Raw genomic sequence first — 18,045 nt, 5'->3', positions numbered from 1 at the left:
GTTAGTACATTTCAGAGAGAGATCAAATTTATGCGAGCAGTCTGATTATGCTCTGGAGTATATTAAAAACTATTGGGAAAGAATTGACTCAAGCATAATTCCATTGGCCCTGCTGTTGGTATTTCCCCCTTCTCTTTCTGCTGTTCCTTTTGTTATGTTGTATCCTGATCCATTATGTGTTCTCGCTCTTCCATGAGCCTTGACTCTGTATGTATATTTGAAAAAACTTTTGAGTTGAAACAGTCATAAATAAGAGTTCTCTTACAAGGAATTTTCGTGCAAGAGGAGGGCATTGAGCCAATAAAACCTCTGCTAGTATTGCCAGTCTATGGTTGCTTGTCTGTGTTCTTTCCTTTGAAAATTGAAGCATCAAGAAAAGAAGCAACACTTATCATTTTTAAAGTCTTTGGTATGGCCCGGCCAGGGTATGAACCACCGACTTCTCAGACTCAGAGCAGACGCTCAAGCCATTACGCTGCATTAAATTATAAGCATTCACCAAGAGCTGGTGCTTCTTGCACTTCTATGTCTTGTGTTTCTCATTACACGAACATTTAGAATGTCCCTCAAATGTGTATGTATTGTTGTGTTATCAATAACATTAATAAGTGAGCACCTCTCCAAACGGAGGGATCAGCCTTGTAATAAGTGATGCAAATGAGTGGTTATACTGTGGGACAAGACCTTGGTGCTAAATGACCCTGCAGTTTTTTGTTGTACTGTATCACCACTCACTTGGAACCATTTGCTAAATGATGACAGAGCAAAGACATTGATAGTGAACAATTAAAAAATTTAAGCACTTTTATCATACTGTACAGATGACTCAAGGTCGCCGGCCAAAAGAGCTGGTGACAAAGGTCTGGTGGACAAAACAACAGCAAGGAGAGGCAAAGTATTTTAATTACAAAATTGTAGTGTAATGCAAAATTGTAGCTGTAGTGTTATGCAAAAAAACGACATGAAAGGATTCATGAATGTCCAAAGTTATCATTTGTCAAATGAAATTTATTGATCATCTTATATCAATTACATATCAACCCATTTAACACGGATATCGAATAATTAAATAGGGTTGAGTGTATAGTTGAAAATTTAAATAATTATTCAAATAAATTGTCGAAAATCGCAGTTAAAAATAATATATTGGTGAACGAATATACAATTTCATCAACTTAAAGTCATTGATCTTTTTTAACTTTTGTCTAAGCATCATGGTATGTTGTGTGTAAATTAATGTATATGTCAGTTTAAGAGATTAGTTGATATCAACTTTTACATGAAAGGCTATTTGTAGATTTGAACCAGAGGTCCCAGCATAATGAGCCATTAGCTGGGAAAAATAAACCAACAAATCCAGCCTGTTTCTTTAAAATCAATCCACAGACTTACTGATGATCTTTTGTCATTAGAATATAATATTTGTGTCTTGTTTCTCTCAAACAACCAGTGGACAAGCTTGCTCTGATCTGATTCTTTCCAGGAGAATCTTTATAGAAATTGCAACAATATGCAGCTTGGATTGGACGAGGTATATTGAGATTTAAGGTGCTGTGCATTTACTGCAGGTACCTCGTGCTGGAACATGTATCAGGAGGCGAGCTCTTTGACTACCTTGTGAAAAAGGGTCGGCTGACGCCAAAAGAGGCACGGAAGTTTTTGCGGCAGATTATCTCAGCTCTCGATTTCTGCCACAGCCATTCAATCTGGTGAGCAGTATACTGTCAAAGCAATTAGGGGTCTGGTGAGAAAATGTTCTGGGATCTATAGAATGCTGGAATGCTGTGACTTTTTAACAAATGCTGTGCATTCTTTATTATTTTGCTTTGGCATTGCATTATCAATACCTTGGATGAAGCTATTTTACAATGGGCAAATTTTCATCGTCATTGTTACTGAATAAAACTCTTCTATATTTCATGAACAGATTAAATATATTGGATATGCTCATGTAAAAGTGTGTGTGTGTGTGTGTGTGTGTGTGTGTGTGTGTGTGTGTGTGTGTGTGTGTGTGTGTGTGTGTGTGTGTGTGTGTGTGTGTGTGTGTGTGTGTGTGTGTGTGTGTGTGTATATATATATATATATATATATATATATATATATATATATATATATATATATATATATATATATATATATATATATATATATATATATATAAATAAATAAATATATGATCTGCGATGAGGAGCCTTCATGTATAAATTTAATTAGATCACATTATAGTGTTCTGGCCAATTGATCGGCATCCTTCTAACTGGCATGATGGTCCATCAATAGCATACTCACTTTTGATCTATTGAATGAGTTCAATTCTTGACTCAACTATAAACCGTTTGATTGGTGCTTTGCAGGCAGCACATTGCATCAATGAATTTGCCATCCTTCAGATGGATGTTAAACTGGAACCAGATTGCTAGCATTATCTTGCAGCCATTAAATACCCCATTGTGTCTTTCTCAAAGAGAAGACAATTGCCGTTGGCACCTTCAACAAATTACAAATTATTGCCCTCATGTGTGGTCCAACATATATTTGTGAATAATAATCATACTATATATACTTTGAGAAGTCTCTGTTTGTTTGCTTGCAGGTTTGTTTGTTTGACTTTGATGCATTACTAAACTGCTGGATGGAATAGGTTGAAAACTGGTGGTTGTACTCTGGGTGTGCACGGGTAGGTTAGATACGATAAAAATAATTTCATAACCCCCAGAGTTCAAGATGTGGGGTAGGGGTTATGGGGAAGATGCAAATTATCTCAATATAAATGTGAATTGTATGGCACTCCTACCAATTTGAGGGGTATTACATGTCATAATAAAATACTCCATTTCACTTCATGAAAACCATAGCGATATCAAACTAAAATACGCAATTTGGTGTCCGCCCGTCTCTCTGTCTGACCACGATACATTCAGTCGTTACTTATCCAATATCAACCGAACTTTCCAGGGGGACAAGAGGTCACACAATGGATGTTGAAGCGACTTCATTGTCACCATCCCCAATGAGGTTTTCCACCTTGGATTAACTCCGTGTCAAAGTGTAAAGAAGCTTGTCGTGGTGTTTCGTGAGGCACACCTACTGGAAGTGAAAATTATTATAACCACAAACCGGAAGTAAAAGTTATTATAACCACAAAGTATTCAGTCAATTCTGTCCAGTATGATTCCAGTACCTTTTTAAACAGTCACTACTTTTGTTCAAGACTAAACTGGAAGAAACTTGGAAGAAACCCAATATTCTTAAGGCATTCTATAGGGTTACCATATTTTAACTTTCTAAAAGAAGGACACTCCAGAGAGGGACACTCCAATACTCTTTTCAAGAGTTTACTTCACGTATTGAGGAATAGTATCGGCAATCTCATTAGGTGTGTTCCGGACCTCGATTAATTTTGACTGCCAACCACAGTTCTTCCACTCAAAATACTGAATTATTAGTGGAAATGTTGTGCTTGGCCGAGTCCACACACATTGTAAAACAATAGCACCTTCATTTGCCACAGAGACATACATAACAGCTCTCCATACCAAGCAATCAGTTTCCCATTTTTCTCGACAACTTTGAAAACACGGAAATTTTGTCTTTAGTTCTGAAGTAAATTTAAACTTTCGTTTTGGCATTGTAAAGAGCTCTTGAAGAAAATCAAACAAGTGTGTATGGTACGGACTCAAAAAAGACACGAAATCGAGGAATGAGCACCCCCCCCCCGACTCTCTCTCGCTGTGAGGTTGGATAGGAAGTGGACGCATGTGTGTTGATGTTCAAACACGCCCATTACACCATGATGGAGTAGTACAAACTTGCACCTAACTGTCCTGGCCCAAACATTACATAACTGCATTTTATCAGCATAAGAAAATGTACAAAAATGATTTATGTGTTTAAATAAGGTAAAAAAAAAGTATCCCAAATCTTTAAAATGATCCCTTTGAAAATGCAAAAAGCAAAAAAATGGCAAATTCCTGGACATTTCAAAATATTTAAAAATTCCTGGACATTTCTAAAGTCCATATCCTGCTCTGGCAGAGACAGCTTGGTTGCAGCCTTTATCCTATTCCTCAGGCACATACAAGGTCTGCCTCTTCCTCCTCTTTCCTCACCCCCTACCCAGCAGAGTTTATTTCTCCAGAGTTTCATTTTCTGCAGCGTGATGTGTCTGGACATGGTCTCATGTACATGGTGTCTGTCAGGTCAGGCCAGATTAGAACTGTGACTTGCTACAGGTACCACAGAAACCTGTTTCAGGGTCAGGTTGTCGGTGTCTAAACCATCTCCCCCCACCAGCTTTCCTGGTGAGGAGAGTGTATGGATATGGACACCCAGCAGGATTAAAAACAAAGCCTGTCAAAGGGTGGAGGAGCTCCTGGTGAGCCAACGGCCATCCATATCTAGTGCCCAACAGTGTCTATAGATTTCCTCCTGCAGTTGAGTTACTTTTATCTCAGAGGTTGGTGGCAGGATTTGCACTCTGGCCACCATAAAACATTACGTTATGCAAAACCCATAAATACAAAGAAAACTGAAAACCCACTTCATGGGAGTACCTCCTGTGCTGCTGCCCTTCACGGTACAGCTCACCGGATGACTGGATTGGGGCAAAGCCTTCGGGACCTCCATTCTTTGATGGAAGGAAAAGCACGGGGTAAATTTTCTGGGTCAAATTGCGGTGTTGTGTGGCGGAGTGGTGCTGAGTTGTCCTCCACCAAATGGCGGTCTCCTTGGGTTAACCTGATGCAGTCCCTTTAGATGGGTGCCTGGAATGTCCTTTCCATAAGAGAGGATGATCACCTGTCTCTGTTATCATCTGAGCTCCAACGTTTGAACATCGGCATTGCAGCACTCTCTGAGGTTCGGGGACTGGATAGTGGCGAGATCCAGTGTGACCACTCTTTGGCTTTTTTCACAACATCTTGGCTATTCGTTGTTCACCTTGGCGTCTTGGTTTTCGATAGGTTTTCTTGGCGTATAGGTTTTCTATTATCATCGCTTTTCCGAAACCTTGTGAATTCTTGGCTTTTTTCATTGGCTCACCTTGGCATTTATGAAAAGGAGGAGTGGTCACACTGGCGAGATCATGGCGGGTGATTACACCTACTGTTGGTATGGTCACTCTGATGGTTACCATGTCCAAGGAGTTGTTATAGCTGTGTGCAAAAGGCTGACTCCAATGATAATTGAGGTAACACCAGTCAAAGAGCATATTATGAAATGAAGGATTACTCACTTCTTGGGTGTCATTTCCTGGTCTCAATATATGCTCCAACTGAGGTGAGTGATTTCACTGTGAAGGATGCATTCTATGCCACGGTGGAGTCTATGGTTGATCAGTGCCCCAGGCAGCCTGGTGTTGGCTCAGTGGTTAGGGTGGCAGCTTGGGATCCAAGGGTCCTGAGTTCAAGCCCCGTCGGTCGCTTTATTAATACACCAGGGGTTTAACTCAGCTGTCATCCTTCCGAGGTCGGTGAAATGATTACCAGTTCCAGTGTGTGCACTGGTAGAGGGGCACTGCATCAGCGACACAGTCGCGCATAAAGAAATGATAGCTACCCCGGCAGCTAAAGCTGCCATACGACCACCACCAGTCCCCCAGGCAAGATACTCTTCTCCTCTTGTGGGATTTCATTGCATTGACTGGATCTGATACGGATGGTTATGAGACATGTGTTGGTCCCATTGGTCTGGAACTGTGAACCAGAATACCAATAAGTTCCTTGACTTTGAAAGAAGTCCATGGACTTAGGGTGGCTGGTTCATGATTTCAGCGCCGACAGGCTCATTGCTGGACTTGGTATTCCGATGCTGGTGATGTGGTAAAGGAGATTGACCATATTCCCATTGATGGTCACTGAAGGATGATCCAGAACTGCACGGTCTATTGGAGTGCTCAGTTCCTCAATACCGACCACAGACTTGGTGTGGCAACTCTGAAGTTGCAGTTTAAATCTGGGAGAATGGTACCATCCCAGCCCCGGCTGGATGTTAGCAAACTCAATGACTCAATGATGAGAGGGTAGGTGAGGAGATTGAGAATAGGCTGAGTGGGGATTGAAGGGGGGGGGTCTGGGTGCTTTGGGAAATCCTGAAGAGTTGAGGAGTGCTTTCAAGACCACCATCCTTGATGTTGCCAGTGGATGTCTTGGAACTCACCATAGGGCGAAGAAGAATTTTGTCTCAAGGGACACTGGATACCATTGGCCAGAGTCACAGGGCCAGGATTAATGGCAGAGCTGAGCTGTTCAGGGAGCTGAGGCATAAAACTGTACGTGCATTGAGGGAGGACAAGGAGGAATCTATGAAGGGGAAGAGCATCACCGGTGGTCAAGTGATTCTCATCCTACTTACAAGGGAATTTGTGCATTGCGTTCTTCCAAGCCCATTCCTCGGTGTTTTGTATTTTGAGCAGAGGGTGGTGGGCTCTTGACAGAGGAGTCCGAAGTGAAGGCCTGCTGAGCCGGTTACTTTGAGCAGCTGTTCCAGGCTGACCCACAAGCTGTTGAGTTGGATATCAGGGGTGTCACTATTTCTATTGCAGACCCTCCAATCAATTGTGATCCACATTCATTTGTGGAAACACAGGCTGTGCTGAACCAGTTGAAATGGTATAAAGTTCCTGGGATCTATGCCTGGTGTTGACTTAATGGTTAGGTTGGTGGGCTTTGGATCCTAGGGTCCTGAGTTCAAATCCCTCTCAGGTATTGAATTTATACCAGGTGGGGTTAACTCGGCCTGGCATCCTTCCGAGGTTGGCAAAATGAGTGCCAGCTTGCTGGTATCCTGTGTCGGAGTGGCGACCCGTCCAAGATTGTGTCCAATAGCCAAGAAGACTGCTTCGGCAGCACCAATGCTCTGCACAGAGTATGGTCCCAATCTCCTCCTCCTGGGATCTGTGGCATCCATGCTGAACTTCTCAAAGCTGGTGGAAATGCTGTACTTGTGTCATTGCATGCAGTTCTGTGCTTTGTTTGGAACACAAGCATCATCCCAATTGATGGGAAGAGAGGCCTTGTTGTCCTTGTCTGGAAAGGGAAGGGTGATCGCCAGGACTGCAACAACTACTGAGGGATGACACTGCTTTCAGTGCCAGCAAGGTCTTCTCTCGGATAATTTTGATAGGGTTTGCAACCATCTGCTTGAGCACCAGTGCCCAAAGCAGTCAGCCTTTACACCAAAGAGGTCAACGATTGACCCTATCCTTGCCCTTTGAGTCCTCACCAAACGCCGATGAGAGTTTCTGCAGTGGCTGCTTGTAGCCTTTGTTGATCTCTGCCAGGCATTCTATTCAGTGAATTGGGATGCCCTCTGGAGGATTCTCGGTCTTCGTTGGGTGCCACTAAAACTGATCAATCTAATGTCTGAACTGTGCTCTGGAACTGAGACTGCTGTGAGATGTGGTGATTCCATCTCTGACTTATTTCCACTTGTTCCTGGAGTTTGTCAGGGGTGTGTACTGGCCCCTGACACGTTTCAGCGCTTGAATGGACTGGATCATGTGGAGGATGTTTGTGAGATCATGCTGTGGTGCATCGTTTGGGAGTGTCAACATATCTGACCTTGATTTCGCAGATGACACAGTCATCCTTGCGGAGACTCTGGATATTCATTTTGGGGCCTTCGAGGTACTGAATGAGGAGTCGGAGCCGTTGGGATTTTGGGTTTCCTGGGTTGAAACTAAGATCCAGGCTTTCAGTGACATATTGGATGCTGCTATCTTGTCTGTACCTGTTTGTGGTGAGGATGTTGAGGTCACAGAGAGATTAACTTACATTGGCAGTGACATTCATGTTTCCGCTGGCTGTGAGCCAGAGGTCAATAGACATCTTGGTCGGGCCTGGGGAGTCATGGATTCACTGAATCATGGGGTTTGGCACTATCGGTACCTGTACAGGAGGAAGAAAGTCTGAGTCTTCAGGTCCTTGGTACTTCCATTCTTGCTCTATGGATGTGGGTCTTTGTCTCTGCCCAGGGATCTGAGATGGAGACTTAACTCCTTCAGTACCAGGTCTCTTTTGGAGAATCCTTGGCTAATTCTGGTTGGAATTTGTGTCCAACTTGCAATTGCTGAGAGAGACTCAAATGAGATTTGTTTCCTGTACATTCCGTGAGCATCAGTTGTGGCTGTATGGACATGCGGCTCGTTTTCCTGACACTGATCTTGCTCATCACATTCTCTCAGCAAGGGAGTGTCATGAGTGGAGGAGGACAATGGATCGACCACGTTCCTCGTGGTTGCAGTCGGTTGATCAGCATCTCAAGGAGATGGGGATGTTCCAGGCATCTGCCTGGGAGATCGCCAGACGGAGGTCCCTGGAGTACTGGTGGAAGGTGGATGCAAGCGACGTGCTGCTCCGGTGCATATTCCCAGACCTGACCTTACTTGATGATGTGCCCAAAGTATTGCAGTTTCTGTTTCAACATCATGTACATGGTGGTCTCATTTCTTCACGTACTGATTTGCATGTTCATCTTGCAGTCCGTGGTATTTTTAACATTCGTCTCCAACACCACATTTCAAAACTGTCAATCATCTTCCTTTCTTTCTTTTTCACTGTCCACGACACACATCCACACATTGCAACTGGAAATACCAGAGCATTCACCTGCCTTCTCGAGGTTTGTGTTGTCATATCTTTCTCTTTCCAGATTTTTTCAACCCAGACATTGCTGTTCTCCTCAATTCTAACCTTCTATTAATTTTTCCTCCATATACTCCACTCACTTTGACCAATCTTAGATCCCAGGAAGGTGAAACTTTCCACTATTTCCACGTGGTCATCTTCCCATCTGAATACCGATCTTAGTTGACAAAATTTTAGCCTCTTTTAGGTTTAAATGAACACCAGCTTTTTCACTTTCATTCTTCACTGTCTGCAGCAATTTCATCAATTCCTCTTTACCTTCTGCAAATGGAGTCATATTGTCAGCATAACCTTGGTTACTGATATGTCTTCCTTCAATCCTGACTTCAGCCTCCATGTCATCCAAGTTAGATTTTTCATCAAAATGATTATAACCACAAATTAATCAGTCAATTCCATCCGATGCTAATGGCAGAATGATAATATTAACGTGGTGGGTGGGGGGCTGGCAGGATGGCCGAGAGGTATGCACATTTCCTTTTAAGCTGTCTCGCCTGGGTTTGCATCTTTGCCCAGTTATAAACTGTCATCCCTGTGTTTGAGATGCAGGGTGATTCATCAAAGTGTGTGCCATCTCTCGGATGGATGTTAAATGGGAATCCCATCTGCTGACATTTGTTGGTGGAAGTTGAAGACCCCACGGTGTCCTCCTTGTGAAGAGTAGGCGAGCTGTTATGGCACCATGACCAAATTCCAAATTCCTGCCCTAACCTTACTCGAACGTCGAGCCGAGCGAGCCAGTTTCCAAAAGAATTGTGCCAAGTCTTTCATAACCCCCAGGCCAACCCCACAATAACATGGGAATAACCATGGCCGTTAAATAATAATAATAATAATAATAATAATAACAACAACAACTAGCCGAAACCCCGTCACAGACGGATTCCGTTCATTCAACCTCCTTCACTAGCTCAACCACACTCGAGGGACATGGACTGGACAGGGCGTGCTTGCCCCCACCTCCCACCCCCCCGCCTTCAATTTGCTTACCCCCGCCCAAATATTTTAATTACCCCGGCCCCGCCCCCGCCTCTTCACTCCCCACCCCCATCTCTTGATTCCCCGCCCCACTTGCCCCCGCCTCCCTGTCCACCCCTCACACTCAACCCCGCCTAATTCACCCCAGCCCCGCCCACTCATCCCCGCCCCATTTTCCCCCATCTCCCGCTTTCAATTTGCTTACCCCTGCCCAAAAATTTGCTTACCTTGCCCCCCCCCGCCTCTTCACTCCCTGCCCCCGTCTCTTCATCCCCCGCCCGTCTCAACTAAAAGTGTTTATTCTGTTTCAGAGTTGAAAGTTGACTATTGCCACTATGTGCGATGCACTCTTACAGGTACGAAGTTTCTTTCAGTCCAGGTCACAGTACCGAGAAAAACGTGACGCGACCACTAGGAGGAGCACAAAATTGGTCCTTCAGTATTAATATATAGATATTAGTAATAATAATAATAATAATAATAATAATTAATATTAACACACTGCAATCTGCATGGTGCAAACAGGCATATACATGCCCCCCTGGTTGCTCCCATAAGCAGCGAGTGTTTCTCGACATATAAATGGGAGAATACCTTACATCATACTGTTTGTGTTTGTTTTTTACTTATATGTACTCATGAACCGCTGGATGAAATGGGTTGATAACTGATAGTTGTACTCGAGGTATGCATGGGAAGGTATTTAGGCAGTGGATTTTTTTTTCATCATCCCGAGGGTTCAGGGTTGGAGGAGGACCCCAGTTCTCTCTATGTAAATGTATATCATATCGTGCCACCTCATGGAATCTGTCATTACAAGAAAATAAAAGACACCCTTGACATCATGGAAGTGGGGGAATTAACCCGTCTGCAAGGATGGGTTCCTTGCTGGTGAATTATAATAAATAATAGGCCTGCTTCACCCTCATCTCTTGATCTGATTTATCCATATGTTTTCCTTTTCTCCTGGAACAAATACTCAATGGTTCATCAATTTTGTAGTGGTGCTTTCAAGGTGAAGTTCATAATGTTTATAAGTGACATTTATACAGGTGTGGCCATGTGGGAAAGACGGTGTCAGTGAAATTGTCATTTCCTTTTTTGTATCTTATATATTGTTGTGGTTGACCAAATTCGCAAACCACCATTCAGGTCCCTTAGGTGAGATATCTCGGTAAGTATATGTGTAGTTAGGCCCAAACTCGTTGTCTAGAGGGAATAAATGTCATTCATGCGTGCTGCGACTCTTCAGGATAGCCGTTTTTCTTTTACTATCTTTATTTTGGACCAACCGCCATTATTACCACCACCAACCACATCTCAACAGCCATCACAACAATAACCACCAACCACAACGCCGCTTCACCACAACCGCCACGACCTTTACCATCACAACTCGCCACCATCGCATCACCGTCATCTCGCGCCACTCGTGGGCACCGATGCTGGACTCGTGTAGAGCGCGCACCGAGCAGCGTGTTCAAAAGCATCACGGACTTTCCGCAGAAAAACGGATCAAAAACGACTCACGCCCACTTTTGTTCCGTCCAATCGGTGAGCGAGGGGCGATTTGGCCCCGCCTCCAGGGCGTTGGAGGGCGGTCGCTATATGCAAATTCATGGATCAAAAAGCATTCATGCCCACTTTTTCTCAGGCCAATGGGGAGCGAGGTGAAAGGTCGGAGGCAGAGGGTCAAAGATGAGAGAGCGAAGCCACGGGGCTTATAAAAACGACTGCGTTCGTCAGTTCAGTTCAGTTCGCAGGAGGAAGAGTTCAGTTCGCAGGAGGAAGAGTTCAGTTCGCAGGAGGAAGAGTGCAGTTGGGAGTTCGCGGAGTCGGAGTGAAGAGGACGGAGCTGTGGAGAGGCGGCGGCGGCGAAGGCGGACGAGGGGGTGCTCGCGTCGGATTCGGGGAACTGCGGAGAGAAAGGCCGGCGGCGCGACCGAGGTCGTGGTGGAGACGCTCGTCGCGGGACCCGCGATTTTGTGAAATCCTCCTTTCCCCGAGCATCAGCAACCCCCTCCTGTTTCCCCCCGCGCTGAGATAGTGCGACAAAAGGGGGCCCCCTTCCCACCCCCTACCAGACACTGTCCGCGAGGCCCGCGGAGTTGAGGCACCACCGCCGCTCCGCGTCTCATCATCAGACGGGTAGACCCGACACGGTCTCGGCCCCAGGCCCGCCTACCCCCTCATCCTGGAGGGTGGTTCTCTTTTCTTTTGCTTTGGGAATATGTGTTGTCGGCGCTGTCTGTGAAGTAAAATTGTATAAGTGTTGCCGTGTGCTCGCGTAGTCGGTATTAGATCTGCATTGTCGCAATTGCTTTTTGTCTTCTTCTTTTCCATGTGCTTTTGGTGGAATTGTATATGTGTGCTTCCCGTGTGCCGCGAAATAAATGTGCTTATTATTGAACTGTTTTCCCGCTTCGCTTCGTCATTTCTTTCATTGAATCCTCATCTTGCTTCACGTAAAGGGTTGGTAGTGGGCTGAATACGCCCGATAATCAATCGAACCGTCGAGGCCGACGATAACACCGCTCGGTTATCCCGATAGTACGGAACGGGTCGCTTAAGTGGCCCGTGTCCGAAGTCGACCTGCGGCGAGGTGCGATCGCCCGGTCTACCCTCCGTGTGGGTACTTAGGTAGGTCGAATTTGGCGAGCAACCCTATCCCACGCGGGGGCCGATTGGCTCGATCGTGGTGAGACCGAAAGGTCCACCCGTGACTGGTTCCCGGCGTTAGTCCGAGAGGGTCACGACTGGATTGTCCGTCCGGTGGGCGACGTGCCGCGATTCGAGTTACGTGGCCGTCCGCACGCCGGCGGGCGCGAATCCGCGACACTGGTGTCAGGAGTGGGATACAAACTCATCGCCCTCCTCACGGCACTGGTATCGGAGAACGGGAAAACGGGCTCTCCTGTCTCCGGCTAAATTCACGGGAATCGGTCCAGGGGTGAGAGGAGCGACCCCCGATTCCCTCCAAATTACGAGCGAGCTAAATTGACCCTTTAAGAGAAGCAAGATGGCGTCTCAAGGCGAGCGGGAGCCGGGGGTATTAGAAATGGATGTAGAATGTGTAGGATCCATGGCTCAGGATGAAATCCCCGTGCAGGAAATGTTAATTGTACAGGAAAACGGACTCGCCCAACTGAACCCAGAGCCCGAAATGGGTGCGGCAGCGGCCGCGGTGTATGACACCTCCCCTCCCCCTCTCCACCAAAACCCTTCCCCAACCCCTGCCGAAACGGCTCACTCAAGCGCACCCGACATGGCCCAGCTATGCGCCATGCTGGCGGCAATGACAAACGAAATGAAAGGCATGAACGAAAAAATGGATACATTCACAAACGAAATAAAACGCATGAAAACTAAAATGGAAACAAACATGAAGGAAGAAACGAAAAAGCTGCAGGGTGAGACGCAGAACATGGGCCGATGCCTGCAGGCGGGCATGAAGGCCGTGACAAAGGAAATAATAATAGTTGAGACAAGGGAGGTAAAGGGTGAAGAGGTGACCGAGTTGGCAGACACGGGAGACAGAAAAAATAGAGGAGAGACTGCACGATGAAGACGGGGTAAGTGACGCACACACACACACGGAGGTAGTGGAGGATAATGGGGGTGAGCTGGCCGACTGGGTAGAGACCCAGTGCGAGCACCTGGATGGCCTCCTCCAGGAACGAGGGGAGGGAGTATGCCCCCTTGAGGCGAGTCACGACCAGGTGGGTTCGGCCGTGCTTTGCGAGGTTGAGGGGAGGAGTGCTGCGAACGGGTGCACGGAGAGCTTGGGGGGTATAGAGGCCCCGGAGACCCTTGTGGGGACACGAATCCCCAGTGTGGTTGTCCCTGTGTGTATGGCTCCGCGGGTGAGTGCCCCCGCGTGTGTGAGTGAGGCCGTGTGTGTGGATGAAACGGCCAGTGTGGATGAGGCACCGCGGGTGAGTGCCCCCGCGTGTGTGGGTGAGGCACCGTGTGTGAGTGAGGCCGTGTGTGTGGATGAAACGGCCAGTGTGGATGAGGAACCGCGGGTGAGTGCCCCCGCGTGTGTGAGTGAGGCACGGTGTGTGGATGAGGAACCGCGGGTGAGTGCCCCCGCGTGTGTGAGTGAGGAACGGTGTGTGGATGAGGAACCGCGGGTGAGTGCCCCCGCGTGTGTGAGTGGTGTGGTTTGTATGAATGGAGCAGCACGAGTGAGTGAAAGGCCGCGAGTGAGGGGAGCCACGTGTGCAAGGGTAATGGCATGCGTGAGTGAACGGCCGAGTGCAAGGGAGACCGTGTGTGTGAGAGAGCGGTATGTGAGGGAGATGTCGGTTGGCATGCGGGAGCACGCAGCCGCGTCTCCAGGTGTGAATGTGATGGAATGGACTGTGAGCGTCGTAACACGCAGGTGTGCGTGGGTCGAATGGCGACGACGACGACAGAGGAAAGAAAGCCGAGTAGCGGCTGTAGTTGTTTCGGGGACCGTGCCAGGTTCACCCAGCAGTGAGCACGAGGTCCGTGCTGTGCAACGCACGAGACCACCACGTGCTCGCTTGCGAGAGTGAAGTCCCGGGCCGGAAACGCACGCGGTGGATTTGCCGATCCCGCGGACGGACAAAGTTTAGGCAGGATTATGGATTTGGACCGGACGGGTTCTCCACGCGATCGTGTGTGTTAAGCTCCAACGGGCAAAGCACATGTGTTCGCGTGGGGAACCCCTCGAGACGTGGGGCTTGTTTTTTTTATGCGCACGGTGACGCCATGGCTGCACGTGGGGTTGGAATCCGGCAGGAGGGGTGTCCCTGCCGGATGGTACCGTCCAAGGAGGGACGAGGAACACGTGCAGCTGCATGACGTCACGGGCAGGTGTAAAGTGCGCGAGTTGCCGCACTGGTGCTGCGCATGGAAAAAAAAAAAAAGCAAGCCTCACTTTCGGGTGCACAGGATTCCTGGGCAAGGGGTGGAAGACCCCTTACCAGGGCACAGGATGGAAACTAGTTAGGGGGAAGGGTTAGCTTAGTTAGACCGACTTCATGGGGCAGGGGTAAGTCCTCATGGAGTCCGTGGAATGGATTAGTTAGAGGGATTGTAGCCAGATTTAGGTGGGGAAATTGATTAAAGAGATTAGGAGACAGTGACAGACCTGTGAATGTGTAGAGGGGACGTAGCTTAGCTACGTAGGTTAAAAGGAACGTGCTGTAGTTTAAGGGACGACGTGGGAGCACGAGTTAGTTAGGGGAGGTAGATAGAAGGATGGCAAAATTCAGCGGTGTGTGTGTTGAAGAGTTGTGAGGTGAGTACATGATGAGTGAGTGAGGCCAGCGGGTCTGTGTGAATGGAGTGAATGGGGAATGCATGGTGCGATGAGTGATTGGGTGAGGAGTGACTCCCGCCCAAGGGACCCCGGGGTCAGTATAAAGTAAGTTTGCTGGGTTAGTCAAATTGAAAAATGGAGGTCGTTTTGTTGTTGGTGTGAATGTAGGCTCGAAACCCGTTTGGAGGGGTGCAGGAGCCCTGTTGACGGGTTGGGAGCGTGGCTGCGAAAGGTGAGTATCGCTGAGTGGGTACCCCGGGCACCAGGCTAGTCGGCCGTGGTAGGCCAAGGGCCCATGGGGGGCCGGGATAGCGTAGTGGGCACGGGTGCGCCTGCTTGGTGCGGGGGCCCGGGGCGCCATTGACCGCGTGGGCAGTGTTGTGGGCACAGGTGACCCTCGGAAAGGGGCCTGGGAAGCCAGCCTGCCACGTGTGCGTTTCAGGGGAGGTGCCATGGGGGGCACTCCCCGGTGTTAGGGAGCTGGTAGGCTCGGAGGAGGTGTAGTGCCCGGGGGTGCCATAGCGGGAGATTCGGCAGAGGGTCGTGCCTGCCAAAGGGAGCCACGTGTCCCAGCCAGGAGACCGTGTGAGGGCACGGAGAGAAAATTGGGGGGGCGAGGCCCGAAATTGTGAGGACACCAACACAGGCGACGGGAATCTGGGTTGTTAGAACCAATAGTTTAAGCGAGAGGCGCTTGTTGAAAGCCCCGGGGTAGTTTAACAGTTAAATGGTTAGGGTAGATTAGGAGATGTACCCCTCCGCACCATCCATCCCCTCGCTCTCGTTGTGGGCCGCTGGACCCACTTTGGGTTCGATTGCCGAACTCTGGGGAGGCCATCCTGAGGCTTCGTTGGGCCTCGACACAGGATGCTAGCTCTCCCTTGTTCCCCTCCGGGAAGGGAACGTAGGGGTTGGGAGTAGGCTAGGTGACAGGATATGTTAGCCGAACAAGGACGATAAAGGGGGTTAGGGGACGATTTATAGTGGGGAGTTAAAAAAAAATAAAAATTTAGTTGGGGCTAAATTGGGGTTTGACAAATTAAGGGAGTGGGTATGTACAGTGACAGGCAAAGGCGATAGGTGGGAGGGAGACATGGAGGTAGGTCCGAGCCCGCCTTCCAAGTGGCCAGCACCACCGCACTCCCTCCACCAACCTCCACGGAACGGCAAAGGCTGGCCAACTTCATCTGCAGCTGCTGTGCTGCAAGGCCTGTGCCGGCTGGATCGTCTGCAGCTGCTGTGCTGCAAGGCCTGTGCCGGCCAGTTCATCTGCTGGCTGTTTTTCTTCAAGGCCCGTGCCGGCCAGTTCATCTGCCGGCTGTGTTTGCCTGCAGCGGCCTTCTTCTGCGGGCTGTGTTTGCCTGCTGCCTTTGCCATGCCATGCCCACTGCCCACGTTCACCAGCCCTGTTCAATTTTTGCTTTGCCCCCCCTGTTTATTTCCATGTGCGCCAGGATCCGCAAGGCAACAGTTTGCAAGCTGCGAGAACTGCCCTGTTGGCAGCTACAACACGGGCCTGCAGTGGCGGCCCGTGCACCGTGTTTGCGTCCATCCATTCATCCATCCATTTGTAGTGTTCATTGCGTGTGCCACTTGAGCTGGCACGGAGACTGCATTTGTGCAGCCCATGCACGGTTGTGGTTCACTGCGTTCAGTTCAAACCATTCATCCATCCATTCATTGTGTTCATTGCGTGTGCCACTGGAGCTGGCACGGAGACTGCATTTGTGCAGCCCATGCACCGTTGTGGTTCACTGCGTTCAGTTCAAACCATTCATCTATCCATTCGTTGTGCTCATTGCGTGTGCCACTTGAGCTGGCACGGAGACTGCGTTGTGCAGCCCATGCACCGTTGTGGTTCACTGCGTTCAGTTCAAAAGGGAAGGCCTTGGACTGCGTGTGAGCAGCCAGCCACGTTCCCTGTCACCTGCATTGTTTTGAGCCAGAGACTGCATGCGGGCAGCCTGGCTCCCTGCTAACTGCTTTCTTTTTGCAGAGTTCATTGATCCTGGGCCATGGTTTAGTGTAAAATTTGTAAGTTAAGGTTAAGATGTACTGTAAATATGAGTGCGCCCCCGGCATGTTTGTCTTAGCGCCGGCAATTTTATTTAAGTCGTCCGTGTGAGTGAGTTTGTTTAGGTAGTTACTCAGCCCTTAGGTTATTTATTTTGGGGACACGAATACCATGAATGTCGCACTCAGGGATCCGTAGGTAAAATGTACTAGGGGAAAACTACACATGCTGGCACACGAAAATTTGACGACTCGGGACGAGTCTGTAAAAAGGGGAGGGGGTAGTGTTGTGGTTGACCAAATTCGCAAACCACCATTCAGGTCCCTTAGGTGAGATATCTCGGTAAGTATATGTGTAGTTAGGCCCAAACCCGTTGTCTAGAGGGAATAAATGTCATTCATGCGTGCTGCGACTCTTCAGGATAGCCGTTTTTCTTTTACTATCTTTATTTTGGACCAACCGCCATTATTACCACCACCAACCACGTCTCAACAGCCATCACAACAACAACCACCAACCACAACGCCGCTTCACCACAACCGCCACGACCTTTACCATCACAACTCGCCACCATCGCATCACCGTCATCTCGCGCCACTCGTGGGCACCGATGCTGGACTCGTGTAGAGCGCTCACCGAGCAGCGTGTTCAAAAGCATCGCGGACTTTCCGCAGAAAAACGGATCAAAAACGACTCACGCCCACTTTTGTTCCGTCCAATCGGTGAGCGAGGGGCGATTTGGCCCCGCCTCCAGGGCGTTGGAGGGCGGTCGCTATATGCAAATTCATGGATCAAAAAGCATTCACGCCCACTTTTTCTCGGGCCAATGGGGAGCGAGGTGAAAGGTCGGAGGCAGAGGGTCAAAGATGAGAGAGCGAAGCCACGGGGCTTATAAAAACGACTGCGTTCGTCAGTTCAGTTCAGTTCGCAGGAGGAAGAGTTCAGTTCGCAGGAGGAAGAGTGCAGTTGGGAGTTCGCGGAGTCGGAGTGAAGAGGACGGAGCTGTGGAGAGGCGGCGGCGGCGAAGGCGGACGAGAGGGTGCTCGCGTCGGATTCGGGGAACTGCGGAGAGAAAGGCCGGCGGCGCGACCGAGGTCGTGGTGGAGACGCTCGTCGTG

The 18,045-nt window shown here is 48.5% G+C and overlaps 1 protein-coding gene across 1 annotated transcript in view; it reads left to right on the top strand.

Moving 5' to 3' along the window:
• The first annotated feature begins 821 nt into the window (after positions 1–821).
• Positions 822–18,045, top strand: part of LOC147032765 (serine/threonine-protein kinase BRSK2-like) — a 242,804-nt gene continuing 225,580 nt past the window's right edge. The window contains exons 1-2 of the mRNA XM_085850890.1: positions 822–860; positions 1,498–1,709. Coding sequence (XP_085707016.1) covers positions 822–860; positions 1,498–1,709 — 251 coding nt within the window. The remainder of the gene's footprint in view (positions 861–1,497; positions 1,710–18,045) is intronic.

Source organism: Eptatretus burgeri, chromosome 2 (assembly GCF_056783735.1).
Source record: "Eptatretus burgeri isolate ZD-2024b chromosome 2, Ebu_testis_v1, whole genome shotgun sequence".
Taxonomy (NCBI): Eukaryota; Metazoa; Chordata; class Myxini; order Myxiniformes; family Myxinidae; genus Eptatretus; species Eptatretus burgeri.
The sequence above is the reverse complement of the archived record's forward strand: the minus strand, read 5'-3'. Positions and strand labels throughout refer to the sequence as shown.